Consider the following 12,202-nt stretch of genomic DNA (forward strand, 5'->3'; position numbering starts at 1 on the left):
TTGGCCTTTTTGTATATATTTTTAGATTCAGGAGCGTAGTCTCTTCTCCATTTCCGTTCTAGCACTTTACATTTGGCTTTCTCTTTTTTAAGAGTGTCAGTATACCATGGCGCAGGCGGACGATGATTGCCGATCTTTTTATTTGAAAGTGGAGGACAGGTGTCTATGACATTCAAAAGCCATTTGTGTACGGTATCAGAGAGCACATATACCCTTAAGTCAGTGATGGGTATATTGGAGCATAAGAGGTGGTTTAAGGCAGTCAGGTTGAGGTCTTTCCAGTCCCTTTTAAGTACCCGTATGGAGGGAAAGGAGGTCTTAAGATTGATCAGTGGGTTTAAATTGAACTTAGTTAAAAAATGGTCAGACCAGCAGGATGGTAGTGCAGGAGAGCAGCAGATGCAGGAAAAAATGGAAAAAATGGGGTCCAGTAAGTGACTTGCCTTGTGTGTAGGGTCAGTGTTAAGAAGATTAATGTTCATGGCAGCTAAATCAGAGACAAGATTCATGCAGGTTGGATTAGTTAGGTCGTCCAGGTGTATGTTTAGGTCGCCCAGAATTGAGAAATATGCTGAGCTCATGAGCAGAGAGGTTATAAGGCTAGGAAAAGAAGCCGCCCAGGAAGCTGTAGGTCCGGGAGGACAGTAAACTAATAAACCCGAAAAAGTAAAGTTAGGGCCAATTTGAAAAGTGCTGTATCGCAATTTGTGAAGGCTAGGGGTTCGAATTTGCACTGAAAATCTTTTGAATATGATGGCTATACCCCCTCCAATTTTGGGACCTCGGCCTTTCCTAAATATAGTGTAGTTCGATGGCAGAGCTGCGGCAAAATCAGGGCCCGCGCTCTCATGCAGCCAGTTCTCCGTTAGAAACAGCGCGTCAGGTTGCTCGTTGGTCAGTTGATCGAAAATGTCAGCTTTGTGCTTTGGGAGTGAGCGGCAGTTAGTGTTTAGAAAGGTAAAATCTTTGGCAGTTGGGGCCACTGGACAGGTTTTGTTTGTTTTGCTCGAGGGAATAGTTACTAGTCTCTGTGTAGCTCAGAAATCTGCCAGACTTGCTGTCCTTTAGAAGGGCATTAAAAACCTGGTTATTTATCCATTAAACCCGCTTACCTCACAACCCGACTCCTTGGTATTTTAGCTATTAGGATTTGGTAACAGCGCCAGGACACCTCAGGGTAACCGTTGTGCTCTATAAATTAATTAACATAACATAGTGTCAACAGAAAAGCCACAACAGAGACATTTCCCCACCCTGCCGTCTGTTTGGATTAGGGTACAGTCTCGGTGAACTGGGGGGCGGTGAGCCAGTAATTGGCAGGATGTGAACATCAGTCTGTCTGTTGGATTTGGGCCAGGGGTCATGGCCCCTGTTCCCGGTCGGGCGCAGACGGACATGCCTTTGGCGCGCCGGCGACACGCCCGCTACGTGCGTCCACTGCGCGAAGCGAGTGACATCCTGATTATGAAGGGGGAAGAGTAAGCTGACTTACTGGGTCTGCCGGAAGTAGCAATCTCTTCCTGTTTGCACGTAAGATTCCCTCCACAAAAACCAAAGAATCGGCGGTGGACCGGGGAAATGTGCAGTTTAAAAACAGTGAGTGCAGGGTGAAATGATAGTGACAGTAAATACAGTTTGTTAAATTTTTAAATACAGCCTACTCTACTATGGGTCTGTAAACTAGGCCCAAGTACAACATTTTCCATAACTGAATTTCAGTAGTAGCGATGGCAGTTGATGTACGGGTTACCCTGGCTCAATAATCAAGACCATGCCCCCAACAGCACAATAAGAGCAATGTCCAGCCCAGTCTTTCTCTATCATAGAAAAATCAAGTACTTTATTACACAGAAAACATAGAATTTCACTACACAATAATGCATGAATACCCAATTCATTGGTGCTTGTCTTTGCGCCCTAGAGGCCTCTGCCATCTGGGCCTCCACCTATCTTTAGTGGGTGCCCCCTTTCCACTGGGATCCCCCTTTCCAGGTTCAGCATTTGAAATAAGTCTAAGGATGCAGCTCATGCTCTCCCTGGGTTTGCATTAGCATGGAGTCTCTCGGGCCGAGGCCTGTTCAGTCTCTCACCAAGTTCATAGCAGCATCTCAGGGACACATTCAGTGCTCCCACGGCAGCAGGATCACATTAGCACGAGGAAGCCTCCATTAACCATTCAGCACTCATCGGAGCAACGCGGCAGCTGGCTATGCAGTGCACTGCTTGATGGGTTGCAGCAGGAACAAAGGCTACTGTCAAAGGAGCTCTTTTAGGGGGTAGGCAATGGGCTGCAGATCGCGTCTCCCTCCTGCACTCCAGTGGGAACTTCACGCATGGAGCGGCTCACTCCGATATTCTAACAAGTACTTGCCACACCTTTTTAAGAGCAACAGCAAAACACTAGTAGATGACAATTCTTCAACACAGCGAAAGCCAGGTGCTATCTTCAGCACACAGTGCCTTGTGGTTGATAACCTTGAATCTTCAAGAGGCAACAGAGCAAACCTCATGGGTCACTTATATCTTCAGGACATTTTCTGACCCAACGTCACACTTTGCAATGCCAGAGGTCAACACAGTCCACATGTGGGGTGACATGGGCCATGTTAGACATGTCCCTTCTTAGGTTATTTCCCTAAAACTTTTTGCTTTTTCTCCACCCGGTTTTCGCTACTTCTCTTTTTATGGCCTTAGGACTCTGGGCGCTTTCCCACAGTAATGCAATGTGAAAGCGCACGGGCCCTTCCTACATATGCTAGGAAGTGGTGCTTACTTGATTGGTTTAGGTGTGGTGCCATGTTAAAAGGTACACCATATACCTAGGGCAGGTACTGCACTGGCTAATGGTGGGACACAGTACTTATTGTGCCACCCACCAGAACAGTCTTTCAAACATGTATCAAGCCTCCCATTGCAGGCCAGTGATTGCGCATTTGCTGTTGTGCTCAGGTTGGCATTTCTAAACCAGTAGCCAATGCTAAGGGGGCCATTTGCTACCACTAGGACACCCGGAGAGTAAAACCTGAGGGATGGAGCAAGTGGTAGGCAAAAGGCAGGGCGGGTACACGGGGATGTTCCATGCCCAGGTGGTGAAGAACCCCCCCCCCCCCATGTGGGTTTTCCCTACCTAGGAGGTCCACACTTCCCATAGAAAAACACCAGGGTTTTGCGGATTCTCTTTTAGTGGCCTTAGGGCTCTGGCCACTTTCCCACTGTAAATGCAGTCTCAGTGAGAATAAACCTACACCAGGGTCAAGAACAGCAATCCATCCATGATTTGTTACTCCTGTAGGGTTAGCACTTTCTTTCTTTGCTCAGATGAAGGATATATTGGCACCCAGAACAGTCCAGTAATTCCTCCTTCTGAATGGACGCCAATCGGTGTACCCTCACCTCTGGGGTGTTAGTTGCCCGCACGGCACCAGCCTTTGGCTGCATAGTAGTCATTGAGTAATATGTGGATTACCCCGTCCTCGGTGGAGGAGACCACAACAAGCAAATATGGGTATTGAGGTCCCATCTTTATACCAGGTTCGCACACAGAGGATTTGTATTTCAGGACGGTTTCCTTGGAACCTGTTTGAATTTGTTCCCAATATGCACCCTTGTCAGGTCACCTTCTAGGCTAAGCCTCTATCTGCAAGGATGCTATGCCCAGCAAGACAGCCTACAAGTGGAGTGCCCACCACAAAAGTACAATGAGGTGAGAGCAGGCTGAACCTAGGTATTTACCACCTCTCCTCACAGAAATAAGGGAGACAAGAAGTTGTGCCCCTTCTAAGGACTCTTTACCCTAAGAAATGATACTGCGGGTGTCACTCTGTACCCCTGCCATGTACCCAAGGTCAGCAGCAGTCAGAGTCATGTCCAATCCAATGCATCAAGAAGGGCCTGGCACTTCTAAACAAAGTCGGTCTCGCCTTTTCTCACCACAGCATCTGGTGTTCCCCGCTCCCATCTAAGAGATGCCTGCAATACACAAATGCTCTGTCTCTTGTACCTTGGTCCAGGCTGTGGGCTTCTAAAATGGAACACCGAGGCCTAGCTCACTCGTACATGGCACATTATCAAGTCTAGCACATGCACACTTACAATGCACGGGATATTGTATTCAGGATTCCAGGTTTATTGCCAGCATTAGAACTTTAGATAAATGGGCCTGCAAACGTGCATTCATGTCTCAAGGGTATAAGCCTATTAGCACAGTTCGCTAACACGGTAAGCTGCCACCACCACACTCCAAGCATGAAACCTGCGACTGGGAGAGTAGTCCCCAGTCACTTTGAGGGTGAACCCCCTCCCAGTTCAGAACCTACTGCTGTCAAGACTGGGTCTAGGTCAATATGCACAAACAGGATTAGGGTGTGGCATGACACAAAATAAGGATAACAAGTATGGAATTCAGGCATACAGGGGACACAATTGTATATCATGCAGGGGACATTCCCGTACCAATCCTTGGTGTTCCGTTTCCATCTCAGTTCTTCAATCTATTTCACATCTCTGTCATAATTAGCTTGCTCTCTTCATCTTTCTATTCCTCACCTTTCTTTACCTCTCTCTCTGCCCTCTTTACCTCACCACCCTCCACCTAACCACTAGCTCTACCTCATTTCTCTATCTCACTACCTCAACTCCCAACCCCACCTCTCTTTCTCCAACCTCTCAATTTAACTCACCATTTGTTTGATACACAACATCTTAATATAGGATGCACGTTCAGCCTTTTGGTACCATCTACATTTTCTAATTAAAAGAACGTTTCATCTCCTCTAAATCTGTAGATATCAGTGATCTGGAAATGAATTCCTGAAGGACAATTGCACAAGGAAAAGACAATTTCACATTAGAACAAAAACACCCTATAGACAGCTTTCCCCTCCTAAAACAATTTGTTATGCTTTTGAAATTCATGGCCATATAATCCATAGGGCGAACAAATGTACATGGTCAAGCTACTCTTAGTCTGAAAATAAGAATCGTCGGCCACATACAAAAAACTATTCTCCGATCACTTCATTGAACTCGCTCCAAGATCTTTAGTAAACCACAATTTGTAATATTTTCTTATATACCAAAGCATTTAATTGTACAAATACATGAACGCATAAGATGACATTTCTAGACCACCTGTTATTTCTCTGAAGTCTGTAAAATACATTGCTCCGCCTACCCCAAGAGATCTGTGGCATCTATGCAGCAGCATGTAGTGAGTCACAAAAACTCTACAGCTATAAAACAAATAGTGAAGATACCCAGTGCTTTACTTCTCTTCTGTAATTGAAACATTGAACCCAACAAATCCGCTTATTGGGTCTCACTCCGTAATACCACCTTTTTTTTAGCCCACAAAAGCTATATCATTATGATCGCAAAACGTTAATTTTGCAGAATAATGCGCCAACAAGTCTGTTAGATTGTGGTGAGCACCTTGTGAGTCCTAGGCCTCACGGCTGGGGAATGAATACTGACACAGTGATAAGGTGTAACTCGAACTGGCCACTTGGTAGAACCCCCATGCCCGCTTATTACCTATCCCCTAATGCAGAGGTCTTCAAACGTTTGTAGGTTAAGCCCCCCCAGTAGAATTTTTTTTTAGATGTTGGGTCCCCCCACCACCTGACAGAAATTTCTGGAATCTGGTACACTACATAATCGACTGCCACACGCATATCACGGGCCATATCCGGCAAATAACAAGAGTGTTTAGTAAACTGCAGGTTTATGAATGGGTGTGGAGGAATGACAGAGGCTTATTACACAGCTCAAAACACAATTTTCCAAGATAAAATGTGCGCAAATTCTTTTTACTAGGATGCTTTGTTTTATACAGGACATAGATTAATAATAACACCACCAACATAAATGTGACGGGTGTGCCGGTTTTTATCCACATAGACTGTCAATCTCTGGATGGATATTTGCTACTGCCATCCACAGGTTGTGCTCCATATCCAGTCTTGAACGGTACTTAGTCTTTAATACCGCAAGTGCTGAGAACCCAATCTCACATAAATAGGACGAGCTGAAAGGGAAGAGAGTTTTGATAGCAGTTTCTCTCAAAGCGGAATACTCTGCAGACATTTTCAGCCAAAACAGTGACTGTAAGGGAGACTGTGTTATCAGATTTTTCGAGCACTCCCTAGCTCAGAGTTGGTACATGAGAAACAATTCTTCTCTAGAAACCATTAACAAATGTTTTAGACGGCATTATAATGGGATAATTGCCCACCAACCAGTTATAGATCTGAAGAGAAAGGTGAAAGTCCACAGAGAGGGCGCTGAAAGAACACCTAATTGAGAATTCCTTAGTGGTACGATAAGATGCTTACCTGAAGCAGTGGGTGTTTAGGACACGTCTGGCTTATGTTTAAAAAAAATAGAACTGATAATAAATTAATGATGTTGCCTATTTTACTTCAGAGCAATATCGTCTGACAGACTTTGTGGTGGTAGGGACATGTTAAGGAGTTTGGGTGCCCTGGGCCAGTACTATTTTGGGGGCTCCTGTTCAGAACAGCTTTGAGATTAAATGATTCACTTTCAGCTCTGCCATACCCTCTTTAGCCAGGCTACTGACGGTGCACAGGCGCTATGGTCGAAATTCTAAAAGTGTTTACATCTAATATTCAGAGATAGTGATGTGTGTTTTCACTGTTGTAACAAAGCAGCAGCCCACTAATTTTACAACGAATAATATCTGGGATATCCTCCAATTTCTCATATGTGAGGACCTGTTTTGATCTAAAATAAACTTTATGGTTGTTGCATGAAACAAAAACCTCTCTCTGCAAATAGCAATAGACTCTCTCACATCAATCACATTAAAAAGAAATGAAACAAAACAGTATTTACAAGAATCTGTTTAGGAATTATTCCAGGCCATCAGGGCAAAAACAGAGCTGCCTCTATCAAGGAACCCCCTGAAAGGCTGGATTGCAGTGCATGTAAATTTTTCCTTTTGTAATTTAGGATGAAAACCTTGATGGGGCACGACATGCTCATACTTGTGTACAGGGGCGCAACTAGACCCGAAATTCAGTGGTGGGGACTAACACTCCCATCCAGGGCTGGCCCTAGCACTGGTCGCACACAGTGCAAAGGTCTGTTTTGGCGCCCCCTCCCTCATTTCCTCCTTCTCTATGAATTCCCTCACTACCACTCACCAACAATGCACCCCATCTCGCTATAGCACCTTTCTGGCAAACATTTCATTTTTTATAGCGCTACTCATAGTTTACCCACACTCAGTTCTTTGATCTGCATGGTACACGTTCTTTGTAGCAGGCACATTAAACCTCTGCGCTGTGTGGGTGGCAGGAGTGCCCATGTGAGTGCAGGGTGAGTGAGGTGACCATATGAATTTGGGTGTGGATGTAAGTGCAGAGTGGGACAAATGAATGTATGGTTAGTGATGGTCTTATTTGAGTGAGTTTGCACATTGAGCAGTAAGGGGGACATGTGAGTGAAGTGTTGCATGAGTGCAGGGTGAGTAGTGTGCCTGTGTGACTTCAGGGTGAACAGCACAAGTGCATTGTGAGTGCAGAATGATTACTGAGTTCAGGGTGAGGAGTGATCAGTGTGAGTGTATTGTGATCGCTGTGAGTGCAGGGTGAGCATGAAAGTGAAGGGTGAGAATGAGGAATAAGTTGTCTGAATGCATGGTGCATTCCCGGACACTTGAAGTAACTCAGCAGGTGATTGACGGCAGCGTAGGGTTTCAGATATGTTGAACTATTGCTATTATGGCATTACCAGGGATCAGGGTGGAGGAAATAAATGTGCTGATCTTGCAACAAACTTTCAGTTTTATGATTAGGGTTGCCAGCTCATTATTTTGATGTCCCATGCAGTACAAAAAATAAAAAGTCACCTCAAGCTGTATTGTCAACACTTGTTTGTGCATACTTTGAACAGCAAATATAAATAGTAGCACATTTAATTGTGTTCTATAGCCGCCTGAATTGTCCATGACTGATAATAAAATGGAACAAAGACAGAAAAGTCACATTTCAAATGTCTATATTTATATACTTATTTATTTATAAGCATATTTAGTGTCAAGACCAGCAATTTGCAGGCTGTTTAAAAAACACATGGCTGGCATGCATTTTTCTGTAGGTAACTTGAAGCCCTGTGGGGTTGTGGCACCTGCCTGTGTACATTTAAAAGAAACTTTGTCTCCTTTCTGCTAAGAGCTAACCCTCCCAGGACTGGGTTAAACTTGTAGAGCTGAAATGCTTCAGCTGCAGTGGGAGGCAGGATGTCTCCTCTCCTAAAACTGAAAGAAAGGAACAGACAGTCATTCAGCTGCAGTGGGAGGCAAGAAGTCTCCTCTGACATGAAATCGAATGCGAAGGATTTGCTTTTGCTTTTAGCGGAGGAGACACTGCCTCCCACTGCAGCCCAAGTATTTCAGCTCTACTAATTAACCCCCTCCTGGGAAGGTTAACTGTTAGCTCTTTACAGGACAAAAGCGCAAGTTGTGCCTCATCTATTTCCCCTGCCTCCCCCCTCCAACCCTCTGTTACCGGAGCTCGCCAATAAAGAATTCCCATTTGAAATGGGTGAAGACTTGCAAGGCCTCGGGACAGTGAAGGTCCAAAAAAGGTAAAATCTTAGTTGGAGTGCGTGCCCCCCCTGAGATGGTGTCGCGCCCCCCTAGGGGGGCACGCCCCACAGATTGAAGAACTCTGCCCTAATGTTCCCGCAGCAACCATTGTTTTCCGACAGTGGAGGTGTCCATCTGTTAACCCCCCCAGCCCCCCATCGACAAACGCATATTGTGGGATGTCCCATCCCGAACATAACAAAGTCCTTGCTTTATGGACCACATAGTTTCATGGAAAAGGATGGATGCAAGATAGAACTTTGTATGCCAGGATTCAGGCTTGTGACCTGCGGTGTGCCCACTGCAGATGTCATGAGATAGCTCCTCCAAAATACAGACTAGGATGTCTCCCATTTGCTCCAGTGTAATGGATGGATGTTTCACTTACATACAGCTTCATACGCTCAACGAGGCACCAAAGCACATTTGTGAACAAGTAGCACACTACATTGTGAGCGATGTCTCGTAAGTGTACTGAAAATGAGGCAAGGTACATGCTGGAAGGTGGCCTTGGACACATCCATTCTGCTGGACATGTTGTGTGTTCTGTGGGGGTGCTTTTCAGATGGGCGCAGTGAGCAATAGCTTCTGAACCAGGTATTGAATGAGTCCCAAACATAGACTGGCTATAATAATGATTGCTACAATGGGTTTATCTATTGCTGCGTTATATTTTTAAGTTGATGGGTGTTTACCTAACATATTTTATGTGGTATGTATAGTTTATCTATGTGTATATGATCTGCATTAACCGTAACGATTCTTTACAGTATTAAATATTACGCTGTTGTAGGTATATAAATAAACAGGTCTCTCTGGGGTGTTCCCATTGTAATTACAGGTAACAGAACGTGCGTATTTGTTACACTGCTTGTCAGTAAAGCGGTCTCAACAAGCACTGGGTTACCTTTTCACTTACCTGTGTCACCTCTTAACGACCCCTAGAAAGATTGTGCATGCTACATTTCTTAGAAACAGAATTTAAAAGTGTTTATTTTCAACAGGTTTATATACAGAAATTGCATGCAGAAATTCTCCACCTGCTAAATTCCTTAAAACCCTGCATCAAAATTGACACTCTATTGATAATCTATTATTGTTACTGACTTCCATACTTTTTTTTTTAAAGGTGCACCACTGTTCACTTCTTCCTTTTCACTGCCTCTTTTGTATACAAGTGTCTCCAAATCTCATGCCTATCCGTCTTAAGCTCTTTAAGAAACCATAACTATCCTATTAATTCAAGCAAACAATTGCTTCTCACATAACCGTCTCTAATGATCACAATTGTGTCAATAATGTACCACAATGAAACTGGCATAAATGCATGGAATGAGAATTTAAGACTAACCCCAAAAAGTAATGTACTAGGCTCAGTAACTTTGAGCTCACGGGTAGCGTGCTAGTGCTACTCGCCATAAAGCACTTCGACGCCAATGTGGAAAGCATTTTGGTGTTGGGTGCGAGTTACCAGAGCGGAGCCCTTAGTTTAGGACACTGCGCCTAGGCATGCAATGGCAGAAGGGAGTGCGAGGGTAGAGCGCTTGCGCTTTCCATTAATTTATTGTGCTAGTTCGACTGCTTCGAATAAGTCTGTAACGCCCGCTTCCTCGGATATATACCGACATGCTGTCATTAGTGCTCTAGAGGGTTACCTGGTCCAAGTGCAGTTTGTGTCACTCGGATGCATATCCTGGTTACACTCACCTCTGTACAGCAGATAAGCCGCTCCTTCCCATCAGCTGAGCCCCTAGACCCGCCAGCAACCGGCAGCTCCTCGCACATGCCATGTTCAGACCCGCTCCACTGTTTTACTGTTCACATAGGACTTTCTGCTGCACAGCACTCAGAGCCTCGGACCATGCCTGCTAATGTCACCTTTCACTTCCTGTCCGTCGCGCTAATATTTCCCCTCTGTCTCTCCAAGGTTCCGGAACTCAGGTTCTGTAATCTTAGGCTGTGGTGAAAGACGGAACTAAAGTACTATATTTTCATGTCGATAAGGTCGGCCATCTTTGAAGAGCTCTTACTGTCAATGGCTTCCTTTTGACGTATTTAAAACTTTCTTGTCCCTTGTTTAACTTTTCATTTTTGCACGAATTCTTCCACGACTTTTCGAATACTATGGTGTTTTGTTGATGGTTTTTGTAATTGTCAGCTTCTATTGGAAAGTTTTTTGCCAATTATTATTATATTTTTATTTTCAACAAACGGACGTTTCGGCTGTGTTGTTCATGTACTTCTGAAATGTAAGATTGACAAATTATAAAGAGTGCACAAAAATAGCTGAAATAAAATACAAATTTTCCAAATTGTTCTCGATTTGCCGTATGTAAAACATAGATTCTCTCACACATTAAAACAAGCGTTTGCAAAGCCAATATGTCATGGCTGTGTGATATTTATTGGTTTTGCTTATGTTTTTTAGCTGAGTTGCAAATGGTTGAAAGCAATGTAAAAATAAAAAAAGTCAGCGTTGTTCGCGTTATAGCGCTTAAAAAAAAAATTCTCTTTCTATGCTGCATTGAAGCTGTATAATATGGCTAAAACACATTGACAAAGCCAATGGGACTAAACCCAATAGATCTTGCATAGGCGAGTCCTATTGGCTTTGCCAATGCTGGTATGGGATGCCATATGGAAAGTTATAAGTATTTATATAGTGTTTACAATGGCTGAAACGCTAATGTTGTAGAAGGGAGAATGCCCTTGCTAATGTGTTAGTGTGTACAGATTCAGAACATTTTAGGACCATACAACAACTGTGAAAAGAGTGCCATATAAATGCACTGAATGTAAAATAAGTTGTAGGCAGACAGAAAAGTCCAACAGGTTACAGCTTTTATTACAGTGATGCTTTAGGCTATGCGTTACTTTGGTTTCAATGGTTACAAAAGAACCACAAAAGCAATGCTGACTGTTTGTCTAGTAGTAAAATATAGCAATAATCTGTGTTCAGAGGGTTTCCCAGACCTTTTGGCTCCTGTGCTACTGCACCTGCTTCACTATTCAAATCATGATCCTAGTGCCTGCAAGATAACTGCACTTGTTACTACTTGATTACCAGTAAAATATAGCAACAATCGGTGTTCATGTGTGTTTCCTAGAGCTTTTGGCCCCTGTGTCACTGCACCTGCTGCACCAGTCAAATCATGACCCTAGTGCCTGCAAGGTAATTGCACTTGTGACTGCTTGTTTGGTAGTAACATCTAGCAATAATAGGTGTTCAGTCGGTTTTCTAGAGCTTTTGGTCCCTGTGACACTGACCTGCTGCACCATTCAAATCATGGCCCTAGAGCCTGCAAGGTAACTGTACTAAGTTGTGACTGCTTGTTTAGTAGTAAAATGTGGCAATAATCGGCGTTTAGTGGGTTTCCTAGACCTTTTGACCCCTGTGCCACTGCACCTGCTGCACCAGTCAAATCACGACCATAAACCTGCAAGGTAATTGCACTTGTGACTGCTTTTTTAGTAGTGAAATATAGCAATAATCGGTGTTCAGTGGGTTTCCTAGATCTTTTGACCCATGTGCCTGCAAGGACAAATGAGGACATCGTTTATATCCAGTAATGTATGTGTCAAAAAAGGCAC

General features: G+C 44.0%; 1 protein-coding gene across 1 annotated transcript in view; it reads right to left on the reverse strand.

Annotated features, from left to right (window-relative positions):
* MRPL3 (mitochondrial ribosomal protein L3) overlaps positions 1–10,555 on the reverse strand; it is a 291,539-nt gene extending 280,984 nt beyond the window's left edge. Inside the window, exon 1 of the mRNA XM_085630663.1 lies at positions 10,319–10,555. Within this exon, the coding sequence (XP_085486789.1) occupies positions 10,319–10,401 (83 nt within the window). The 5' untranslated portion in view covers positions 10,402–10,555. The remainder of the gene's footprint in view (positions 1–10,318) is intronic.
* Between the last annotated feature and the right edge of the window lie 1,647 nt (positions 10,556–12,202).

This window comes from Triturus cristatus, chromosome 10, assembly GCF_964204655.1.
Source record: "Triturus cristatus chromosome 10, aTriCri1.1, whole genome shotgun sequence".
Lineage (NCBI taxonomy): Eukaryota > Metazoa > Chordata > Amphibia > Caudata > Salamandridae > Triturus > Triturus cristatus.